The following is a 12,522-nucleotide window of genomic DNA, read 5'->3' as shown; positions in this document are numbered from 1 at the left end:
CATTTATAATATGGCAGAGTGGTTACAATTATGGTCATAGGAAACAAATGGAATCCACTTGACTCAGTTATGTGCAACCCCAAACCTTGGATTTATCAGCTCTCTGCTGAAAACACTTTTCAAGCATATCCTTAAGGTCATGTTCAAAAATAGCAACATGTGAAATTTGCCACAACAAGAGCATGTACCATGAACTCATCGAGCTGTTTAGTACGAGAAAGCCATGTATATGTGGGCTTGGGATGAGGGGTTTGAAAGTCAAAATGAAAGAAGGAGAAACACAATCCCCACGAGCCATGTCTGTAACATGAAGAGAGGAAGCCACTGTATTGATTCTAAACTAAATTTTGTCATATGCATCTCTCCCCCACCCCCCCGCCAAGATATCCAGATACAGAATCATAGGATTGAGCTGGCTGTGACCTGAGACCAAATGGATTGCTTCATTTTATAAATGAGGGAATTAAAGCTGAGGGAGGATAAAGCCTTCTTCAAGATAACACGGTCAAAGAATGAGCTTCAGTTTGAAGTCAGGGCTAATATTATTCACTCCAGTCCTCTTTTTACTACATCAGCTCCTTCCATGTACTTCCCTATATTTATAACCAAGTCCTTATTCATTTTAAGGAATGAGCAAAACTTAAGCTATTAATATTTTCTCATACTTTACATCTAAATAAAGAGTGCGACTATAATGGCTCATCTAGCACTGATCTTTAGAAACTTTCCTTATCAGTCATAATCTTTTGACCTCATCTTGTAAGCTTATGTGCCATGGTCACAAATCTCATACCACGTTCAGAAAACAAATGCAGCATTTTTTTTTTTAAAGATTTTATGTATTTATTTGACAGAGAGGGAGAGAAAGAGAGCACAAGCAGGGGGAGCAGCAGCAGAGGGAGAATCAGGCTCCCCGCTGAGCACGGAGCCTGATGTGGGGCTCCATCCCAGGACCCCGGGATCATGACCTGAGCTGAAGGCAGACGCTTACCCGACTGAGCTACCCAGGCACCCAGCATTTGGTTCTTTAAAAGAAATTTTAAGATACAGTTCAAGAGTGCTTGAAGAGAACAAATGTGGCCACTGCTTTTCCTTGGGCATTTATTACTTTCCTTAAAGTGAAAAACATACTAAGGATGAAGCTGATAAGATTTTAATAGTACTTAGCCACTATGAAACGAATAGACATAGAAAGGCATTTAATTGCTTAACTATATTGCCTTGCTTTAGTCAATGCCACTTATACCAGTCTATCATACAGATATTTCAAAACTATCCATCACAACAAGAATTAAATTATAGGAGATCTCAAGAGGTCTTGAATTTGGAACTTGTTTTTATTAAAGATCTAGCAATTCTTCAACAGGACTTTCAATCACACCCCTAAATGGACTGCCAATACAAAAAGTTATCTGCTTTATCATTTTTTTCCTATTAAAACATTGAAAACAAATATTTTTAAACTCAGTTTCCTCTCTGTCCTCAGAAGCATACTGTCTGCATCCTATGAAACTGGAGAGGGAGACAAAACAATTCTCTAATTCTACGGTAAAAGCAGTTTGGAGGTTTTGGGGTATTTACACAGTGTCCCTCATGTGGGGAACATAGAGACACATTACCTTTTCTGAGTTCTTATTATGAGCCAGGTACTGTACTAACAACTCTACATGAATTAATTTCTTTACTATTACAGCAAGCATGTTAGAGATGAGAGAACTGACAGAGAGGATGAGTGACTTCAAGGTCATTCAGTAAGTTTGATTCCAAAACTTGTATGCTATAATAATGACCATTATAACTGCAATAACACCAAGAGCTAGAATTTATACAACATTTACTATGCAACTAGTACTGTTCTAAGCACTTTCCACATCTTTTGACTCACTTCTCCTAATAATAGACTGGTATTTTAGAAACATTTAATATTCACATTTTCTTCAGATAAAAGACCGAAGCACAGAAGGGTTAAATAACTTGCCCAAGGTCCCACAGCTAGTGTGACCTTGAGCATGCTTCTGGTCTCTATATTTATTATGCAAAGCTATGAAAAACCTCGGTTTGTGATAGGATGTTCTTTTTATTTTTTATTATTTTTTAAAAAGATTATTTATTTATTTATTTTTGAGAGACAGTGAGCGAGAGAGAGAGTGAGCGAGTGAGCATGAGTGGGGGCAGTGGCAGAGGGAGAAGCCGACTGCCCGCTGAGCAGGAAGACCAACTTGGGGCTCGATCCCAGGACCCTGGGATTATGACCTGAGCCGAAGGCAGACACTTAACCGACGAGCCACCCAGGTGCCCAGGATGTTCTTTTTAGAAAGATTTTAGAATATGTCTTACCATTGACTGTTGTTTAAATTAGGATTCCAGAGGTAAAGATGTTGAAAGAATCCAAGCAATAATAGTACAAAGTAATTGTATGAGAGTAAATAAGTCCTTCCATCATGATTCAGCACAATTTTCCATATTTATTGCAAGATATAGGAAAGTCTAACTTTAAGCTATTTACAAAAATTATTACTAATAGGTTTGAAAACATTTATATAGGAACTTACTAAATAATATAAAATACCCTATATTCATGAAATATTATCCAGAACATCACATGAAGAAACTAATTTTCTTGTTCCTTACAAACAAGCTTTATCCATATATTCTCTTGTTGTAACAAGGAACTGCAATGCTCATAATGTGCCTACCTGCAGAAGCTTCCATCTGGTGTTCAGGTCTTCCAGAATGTTGAGGTTATATGGTGACAGCTGAATGCCCAATGTAGTGAGTTGGCGAGCAAGGTCATTGACGTAGCTGACATTCTCTTTCAGAGGTGTAATTTCTCCTCGAAGCACCTGTGTGAAATAATCAAGGGTGAGTTGGAAAATGAGAACATTTAAAACAAAGAAACAGACACATGGGAAGTACAAGATATCTTGTTCTCTTTGGGGTGCAGTGTTAGTGACGTTTGCTCTATTACAGTGACATTGTAACCACGAACATTTGTGAATGGGTGAATAATAATAACTAATATTTACAGAGCATTTCTTAGGTGCCTAATCCTGTGATGAGCTCTGTCCACATACTAATAATTTTATTCCTACAAAATAACCCTATGAGATTGGTAGTTGGAGAATTCTTATTTTACATGTGAGAAAACAACTTGCAGAGGTTATATCTTGCCAAAGGTTCAATGGGTCAAAATTGAGGAACCTGGGATACATACCCAGGGTTGCTTGCCTCCAGAGTACATATTCTTAGCTATTATATCATATACCTTTCCAAAGTAATTCTGGATTGGCAAAGTAACAGAAAAAATACACTGCTAGATTCTAAATTCTACTCATCTTACAACCACAAATGGATCCCCCCTTTTTTTTTACAATAAAAAGATATACTCAATCATGAAATATTACATTCATACTTTACACCAACTGCATAATAAATAGATTCATTTAGAGATTAGGGTATTTTGTCAAGCCCTAAGAATGACTTCCTGGTCTCCTGGTAATTTAGTCCTTGTAGCAATGACTTAGGAAGGCTCCCATGGGGCTTCTCGGCTGTCTCTGAAGCACTAGAATGGGATTCTCCGATGCAATGCATCACGACAATCTGGTGAGCAGAAGAACCCTATGCAGATATGGGGAGGATATTACCATGCATCATATTTACCCTATTGAGATGACATTTATGGATCTTTAACATGATGCATGATGTCCAAATGTTCCAATGAGCAATTTCTAAGGGACAAATTCCCTCACTTAGGAGAACAGTTTGTGTAATGTAATGTCTTTGCACAAGGACAACATCACTTGCTTGGGTATATGCACTGCTTTGACTTGCTTGATCTGGGTAGGTGTTATTTCTCTGGTTCACTATGTTGATAAAACCACCGTTTACACCGACTTCATCTATAACCCTCCAATTCCCTCCCACTCGAAAGGAAAGGAGCCAGTATGTACATTCTAAATAAGAATGGCATTAGTCCTGTCAAATCAACCTGAATATCTCACCACTAAAATGTGGTATTGTATGGAATATAAGACTCATATAGTTCTTAGGTAATATAAGACATTGTGATAATCACTCTATAGAACTTAATGTTTTTTAAAAACGGGCAGTAAGAATATTATATTAAAGAATCATGGCCGTCTTTTGGGAGTGATGGAAGTGTTCTGGAATGAGACAGTGGTGATGGTAGCACAACCTTATGAATATACTAAACACCACTGAATTGCACACTTCAAAAGAATGAATTTTAAAAAAATTTTTATTAAGTAAACTGTACACCCAACATGGGGCCCACCTCATGACTCCGAAGTCAAGAGTCACAGGCTCCACCAACTGAGCCAGCTGGGTGCCCCTGAAGGGTGAATTTTATCATTTGTGAATTATATATTAATAAAAAATAAAAATAAAGGAAACCAGAAGAAATCTTTCTATCTGACCACAGACATGCAAAAAAATCCTATCTGATGTATTCATCTTTATTCAACTTCATGTCAGTGGAATGTCATAGGAATCAGTCTGAGAAAGTTTTTATAGGGATTGATAGTAAATATTATTATTCCCTTGCCTTATAAATAAATATAGAGATTAAAAGGATCTCATGAAAGGAGGTAAAATTCATTGATGTAAATTCATATCTCCAAAAGGAAATGATCCATAATCACTTTGTTTTGTGTAATAAAAGGTTAGAAAACAGATTTATTTTAAAGATTTATTCATTTATTTGAGAGACAGCATGTGTGCGTGCGTGCGCTAAGGTGCGTGGTGGTGGTGGGGGATCCTGAAGCTGACTCCCTGCTGAGGGAAGAGCCCTGTGCGGGGCTCCATCCCACGACCCCCGAGATCATGACCTGAGCCAAAATCAAGAGTTGGTGGCTTAACTGACTGAGCCATCCAGGTGCCCCTAGAAAACAGATTTCCTAAATGTCAATGGAGAAAACTGGACAAGGGCAATCATCACAAAATGGAGGCATTCTCTTCCGGATAATAACATCTGTTTCTACACACCATAAATAAATATCATATGAGTAGGAACTAGAAACAGGAAAGCATTGCAGAGATGGTGCGGCAGCCAGGCAGAGTCTGACAAAACTGCAGGCTAACCCCGTCTGTTAATCATCAGTCTTCAACAGCGTGCCTCTTAGCCATTGAGTATCTGGCTCAGTCACATGCAGGTTTCAGCTCCCTTTGGACTACATCATGTATGTGTTCAAACGCCTTTTATTGGAATATTTGGATTTTCACTTCCTCCCTGCAAAGTCCTGGACACAGATTTTAATCCTCCATTGGTGTTTTGGAAGATGAAGGTGATTAAAAATTAGGGTCCAGGGTGCCTGGGTGGCTCAGTTGGTTGGACGACTGCCTTTGGCTCAGGTCATGATCCTGGAGTCCCAGGATTGAGTCCCGCATCGGGCTCCCTGCTCATCAGGGAGTCTGCTTCTCCCTCTGACCCTCCCCCCTCTTGTGCTCTCTCTCAAATAAATAAATAAAATATTTTAAAAAAATTAGGGTCCAGTACACATCATTAACCAGAACACTCACTCTCCTTCTCCTCCTCTCTCCCCACCATCATGGAATCCTGTGGCTTCTGTTCCCCTCCGCCTCCCTCCCCCCCCCACCCCCGCATCTAGCAATTACAGTAGACGTTCTCTTAACTAGTCTTTACTTAAGACTCACCAGATTAGCCAGTCTTCATGCCTCTGTGAAACACAGTGACTGGGGCCTTTCATAGCCTCTAAATAAAATGTTAGAGCTATCTGCCAGGATGCATGGCCTTCAGCTCTCATTAATTGAGTGGTCAGTTGTGGTATGGTCTCAAACCTGTTTTTGCCAGTTAGTATTGCAATTACATAATTTAATTAAAGATTTCACAAACCAAAGAAATTTAAGTCTAAGAGAAAAATAAGCTATTATTTCTATGAAAACCAGATTAAACCCTCTAGAAATGTGCTTTAAAAAGAACAAGAGAAGTAAATATTGTTGAGTTGGGTGTAGACAGGGCAACTGTAAAAGATTAGGAAAATAATCTGAAAAATTTAGAAGGGTTCTGTATTCAGAATGACTTTCATGTTTCCTGATGGGTTCTGTCTACATGAAAGAAACTGGAACTGGAAATCACGAAGTCTTCATCATCAGTGTGATTTATGGAGAAGTCTAATCAGTGAATCTACACTTAAAGAAGAAATCTTCACACAACATTAAAATCCTGGTTGACTAAGATCCAATAAAATGTTTAAGACATACTTTTTTATGATCCCCTTAATTTTTATGATTGAATTAACTTTTTCAATTAACTGCTGAACTCTAGGTTCTGAGCTGGAATAGAAGAAATCTATGATAAATTTTACTACCACTCCTTGACTACCACTGCTACCACTACTAGTATCATCATTAACTAAGGGGGGGGGGCGGAAGGCATATGTTTAGTTTAATCCGGATTACATTTCTGTTAGGATCAAAGGAAGCTTTGATGGGGGCGGGGAGAAGGTCAGTTGGTAAAGTGATCATTTGGTGGGAAGTTTCATGCTGGGTGATATCATGATGGGACTGAGCAGAACGAAGAACTTTGGCCAGCTAGACATCATCATGAGGGCACTAAGCCCATGAGAACAGACGAAAGAAGGTTAAGTGGAGATAGAAGAGAGGAAGAGAAAAAGGAGGTGGGAGAGTGTCCGAGTCAGTCTCCACTTTGGCATCTGGCCTAGGTTCCTGTGGCGGCCCCATACCCCCTGAGGATGGCTCACTGCTGTTGTAGACTATCAATGCCTAGAAGTGTACCGAGTAAGAAGTATGGCTCCCTAAACACCGAATCGCAAGACACCATGCCATGTAAAGACTCAATACGGGTCCTGTGTCATTTAACTGGATGTCACATTGTGTTTGACTATCTTTCCAACATTAGAGCTTTTAATATTACACATATAAATATATGTTTACATTATTGAACACCAAGTATAAAATGTCAAAAAAGTACAGTTAACTCTGAACAATATCCTGTGCTATTTAAATACGACCAGAATTTCATTAGATTTTATTCTAGTTTGGAAGCAGTGAGTAAGAAAACATTGAAGGGAGCCATTATATTGTGGGTTTTCTTTGAATCACTTAAACATCTGGAATATGTTCTCCATGAAAGAGCAAACCAAGTCTAATTTTATTATGACTAGTTTCATGCCAGCAGAATTTTCACTTCATTAAATGTTGTCTGATTATAGATATAAAAGCACTGATTTAGAATGATATATAAGTCTGATATGTCAAGTTTTTCTTCTTTTTATGAAATTAAATTGGTTGTCAGATTGTTGCTTATCCTTATGTAGTTAAAGATTTGTTCAAATATAGATTTAGGATTTTAGTCATCAACCACATTGCAACAAAAGAAAGGAATGATCTATTAACAAGGGAACATTGTTTTGGATGGAGAAGCTTTGGCTTCATAGTTAAGGGACTATGCTGCTGGGTACAGAAGGTCACTTTAAAGGACTGGAAAAAAATAAGTCAAGGGACTTGTACTTTGAGGGCCTCTGATTCCTCTATGAAGTATGAAGCAACAGACTGGGCATAAAATCGGTGTTCAACAAATATTCGTTGGATGAAAACATGAATTCAGGGTAAGTGGGAACATTTGAATTAGGTGTGACAGAGACTGTGACAGAGGTTGACCTCAGAAACTAGCGAGGTTGCTAGATGGTGTCAAGGGCCCATTGGAGGCCGAGGACTGACATTTTTTTTTTTTTTTTTTTGAAATCTTGAACCTGCCCACCCCATTTTCTCCTTCTCCAACAGTGTTCTTTGCAAGCATGGAGAAAGCATTTGATCCAGGTTTGGGGTCATGTCAGGTGTCTCTGTCAGGGACAAGACAGTTTAAATTTTAGCTGGAATGTCACTGAAAAACACGATGGAATCTAAACTGGATTAGGAGGGAAGTGAAGCAAGATGAGGCTTGTAGATGGAGAGAAAGTAGGGGAGCCAGTGGTGGAGGTCCAGGACAATCCAAGGAAGGCCACAGTAGGAGCAGTTGCACAAGCAGGCAAGGAGGGGAAGCGGCTCTGGGATGCGTGAATTAGCAATGCCACCTAGGAGCTTATTTATAAATTGTGTGACATGATACATATCACACGCACACACATATAAAGTGTTTTATTTATATATTAATGGGGTACCGATAATCTGAAAAACCTCCCTTCTTGGGGACATTAAACATTCTTCTCTGAAATCTTAACCTACTAATTCAGAGAAGTCCCATGTCTCATACTAGAAATTCAAAATGAGTCGGGTCTGATGATGAAAGGCCATTCTAAGGCTATATACACTGTGTGGAGAAATTTACATCACAAATACTACTTAAAAGATGAAATAGTGACTAATTGCATGTCTCTCTACAATGAAACCTTATTGAACAAATGTTTGAGAACCAAAACCCCTGGAAAACTGTCTACAAAGAGAAGGCACTAGGAAAAGTCCCAGGATTTTTCACGCAGCATCAGTAGTACGAAGGTGAGGGGGAGGAAATGGATATCATGTCCTGCAAATACAGGGCTTGCGTAGCGTTATTAGAACTCCTATGTGAGGCTCAGGGAAGACCTCATAGAACCCAGTTACCCAAGAACTGGGGGCAGGTACAGCCCAGCTGTGTTTTGCAGCTTCTGCATTTCTGGATGGCTACATTATCTTGAGGGGAGTGAGTGCCCGCCACTGGGGCCAAGAGAGTCAAGGACCATATGCTGCTTTGCCCAGAGGATCAGAGGCCTATTGGAACTTCTAAAATACTTGGGGCACATGAGCTACTCAAATGTCATTGGACCAATAACAGAGAAACACAAGATAAGATGTAGGCAAGCCTTTCATGAAATGCATCAGGCTTGGAGATGTCCATTGTTAACTGTAATTCTTGGCTCTTTATTCTGGTTGGTTCACTGCCTGATGTGGTGCCCAGGGTGGAGGTTCAGCATTTGTCTCAGATACCTACTGACTTAGGCTGGGTTTTGGGGAAGCAGAGTCTGAGCGATCTGAAGTAAGAGAGGCAGGCGGACAGGACAGAAAAGCTAAGTAAGGATGTGGTCTCAGATGGAGCCCGACATCAGCTTGATCCCATGGGGAGCTCTGGAGCACAAATTATACCACAGTTGGTTCCATCTTGAGACAAAGGGGTTGTCCTTTTCTGCCCCAATGTCAGTCGGTGTTTGGCCACTAGCTGCCCCCTGGCTGTCTGAGGCTGTCTGAGGGGAAAAGGGGTGGTGTTATTTCCCAGGCAAGGCGGCTTCCTTTTGCCTGAGGGAGGTTTTCTGGAAAAGGGTGCTACTATGAATCTTTTAGCAGCCAACCCTCAGAGCTGCTGGGGGATGAGTGCACCAGCTTTGTGAAGGGATCTGGCTGGGGTGCCTACAGCATCTACTACATAGACAAACTTCATCCAGTTCCTCAATTTCCTTTACCCTTGGATTTCAGAGGTCAGACACTTGTTTTTTGCAAGAGACTTCTTAGGTGAATTCTCATTACTAACATTATGAGGATCTCCCATAGATCTCCAACAAAATGGAGACCGGCCACCATTTCTGTAATATTAACTCCGTGATCTCTGCCAAATGCTGAGGAAGTGGATGGAGCTGAGACAGAAGGGGTAGTCTGCAGACTGATGACGTATATCCCTCTGCCTTTCATACCACTTTTGCCTCTGATAGACATTCTTGACAATAAATTACGCCATTGAAACATGTACTGTTTTTTACTAGAGATGCGGCCGCATTCCATTCCAGCATCGGTTCCTATTGTGGTAGCCTGAAGGCAAAATATTATGCTGTTTCTTTTCATTGTCTTCCCTGCGTTCAGCTTTCAGGGCCATTCTTGTACGTTTTCATAGTTGGGCATGGCCACTTTTGACCAGCAAACAGAATAAGGACATAAATAATGAAACAAACTCAGAACTAATGACCTAGAGGTAGCATAATCAGGATGACTTAGAGGGAGGTTAAATTAAAAAAAAAAAAAAGGCACCCAGATTTTAGGAAAACAATATGAAGTTTGTAGGCATGAAGAAATTTGGGGCTTTCATTTCCCAAACAATTATCAGTAATTATATTTTAGCTACGGTTTGTCCTCAGAGTCACCACAGTTCCAAATTTGTGGCACTCAAAGAAGAGCAACTGCTGTGTTATCCCCATAAAGAATCCCCATATTTTTATGAAAAAAGGATCTCTAGTTTCTCTTCATTTTCTTGAAAAAGAATGCACACCTGAACACAAAAGCATAAATTCTTTTTTAACATTTTCTCATTTGCATCCATCGTCATTCTTCATCTTTTTGGACATGGCTCCACTATGAAGCTCATAAACTCAAGGTTCTGAGAGTCAGAGCTGAATTACAGCTCTACCACACTAATAATGCCTATCTTCTTTTTTATGCATGTTGTTCATTTTGCCTTCACAGATATAAATTAGAAATGAGAAACAAGACAGAATTGATCACAAAGGACAGGTTTCTACTTACAAGAACACGTTGTGCACATCTAGTGACTAATTTCCTCGGAAACTTATTTCTGTAATCCTAACTGTGACTGCTAATTATTTTCTCTTCACAGAAAAAAAGAAGCAAACAAACCAAAAAACCAAAAACAAAAACATTTCCAGTTTTCCATAGCTTTCGCATGACACAGTTAAAAGAAATAAGAAGGTAGTTCACCTGTGTTCTGCAGAGGCTAAATGCAAAATATGCACAATTAAAAATAAAAAGGTCTCTAATGAGTATAAATAAATCATTTAAGCAAGCCATGTTTTTAGGCTGCTAAGGAAACAGAAGAAATGCCAATATTTTCTATCTGAGAAATTTTAATTATATGTGACAAAACATCAAGTGACATGTCAGTTAACGAAATCTGTTTACTCATTTAAAAATAAGTAATAATCCATAAGCCATTAAAAATATCAACCACAAGGACATTGATATTCAAATTCAGGAGTTATTTTAGACAGCTTAGGTTTTACAACTAACAGGTTTTTGGATTTGCAAATGGATCTGACAGTCTAAAATGTTCACGGTCTGGGTCCACATTTACTACTGCTGCTGCCCCTGTCTTGCTCTCACCTTTCCCTACAAGGCTCAAAACTCCCCATAAGGCAGGGATTCTCACTAAGAGCGTGCGCCATCGTCACTGTGGAGCATTTGTTAATGCAGAGCCTACAAGCTCCTGTCCCTAGTGTTTTATTTATTTGTTTGTTTGCTTAAAGATTATTTACTTATTTATTTATTTGAGAAAGAGAGAGAGAGAATGCAAGCGGGGGGAGAAACGGAGAGAGAGAGGGAGAGAGAATCTGAAGCAGACGCTGAGCTGAGTTCAGAGCCCAATGCAGGGCTCGATCTCATGACCCTGAGATCATGACCTGAGCTGAAACCAAGAATCGGACATCCCACCAACTGAGCCACCTGGGCGTCCCTTGTCCCCAGCGTTTTTGATTCTGTAGGTCCAGGGTGGGCTTGAGATGTAGGCATTTTTAACAAGAACTTGGAAAATGCTGTGTTCCTAGAGCTCACCAAACTTATTCTTGGCTTAGACCCTTCGTGTATGCTATTCCCTCAGCCTGGACTTTTACATCTGTACTCTCTGCCTGGCTGGCTTTCATTCATGTACCTCAGATCTCACTGAATGGGACCGTGAAAATGAGCCCATCCCTGGTTTTCCTGTTTAGAGAGCTCTCCCTCTATCTCTCCCTCTTAGCACCCTTCCTTCTTGGCCCAGTTGGCAATTTCAAAGTGCATATACATTTGCCTATTTATTAATTCATCATCTATCCCATCCCAAGACTCTAATAATCTTCATTAAGGCAATTCGATATTACTTTTTTCACCAGGGTACGCCTGGATCCAGCACATGATAATCCCTCAATACAATTTTACTAAAGAATAAATAGTCAAGAGAATTAGGCCTTTTTGCATTAATTACTAATACTTCAGACCAACAGCTATTCTCAATTTACTTTACCACCACAGTTTCCTATAAAAGTCTGACACCAAATTCCTAAATGAAAGAAGCCAGCTTAGAGGTGCCTGGGTGGCTCATTCCAGGGTCCTGGGATCGAGCCCCACTTCGGGCTCCCTGCTCGGTGGGGAGTCTGCTTCTCCCTCTCCCTCTGCCTCACCCTCTGCTTGTGCTCTCTCTCTGTCAAATAAATAAAAAAAATCTTAAAAAAAAAGAAGCCAGCTTATTTCCTTCAGCTTCCATAACCGAATTCCTTAGATCTGTTACTCGATTTATTTTATGTTGGAGGGTTGTGCTCATTTCTGACATACCTCTAAGCCTCTGAGCAAGAACATAATATTCTCGTTTTGGGTGCCCACCAGAGAGTTTTCAAAGAAATGGAGCAAGCGGGAAAAAAGGAGAAGTAATCTATTTAAGGAAAATATGTTCTGCTGATGGTGATACACCTTGGCATAGTCTTCCGGAGGGCACTGTGGCAAGGCTGAATAAAAACGTTAAGAATATTTATATAGGAAAAGATACAAAGCTCCAACCCAGGGTTTCCATGTGCAGTT

The 12,522-nt window shown here is 39.8% G+C and overlaps 1 protein-coding gene across 3 annotated transcripts in view; it reads right to left on the bottom strand.

Moving 5' to 3' along the window:
• Positions 1 to 12,522, bottom strand: part of DMD (dystrophin) — a 1,674,912-nt gene that overhangs the window by 304,801 nt on the left and 1,357,589 nt on the right. For all 3 annotated transcript variants that reach the window (XM_088028834.1, XM_088028835.1, XM_088028836.1), the window contains one exon: positions 2,697 to 2,843. In XM_088028834.1, coding sequence (XP_087884960.1) covers positions 2,697 to 2,843 — 147 coding nt within the window. The remainder of the gene's footprint in view (positions 1 to 2,696; positions 2,844 to 12,522) is intronic.

The sequence above is a fragment of the Eumetopias jubatus genome, unplaced genomic scaffold (genome assembly GCF_037043125.1).
Source record: "Eumetopias jubatus isolate StellerSeaLion01/CBP00866 unplaced genomic scaffold, mEumJub1_p1.0 scaffold_11, whole genome shotgun sequence".
Taxonomy (NCBI): Eukaryota; Metazoa; Chordata; class Mammalia; order Carnivora; family Otariidae; genus Eumetopias; species Eumetopias jubatus.
Note: the sequence above shows the minus strand (reverse complement) of the source record. Positions and strands in the feature narration are given on the sequence as shown.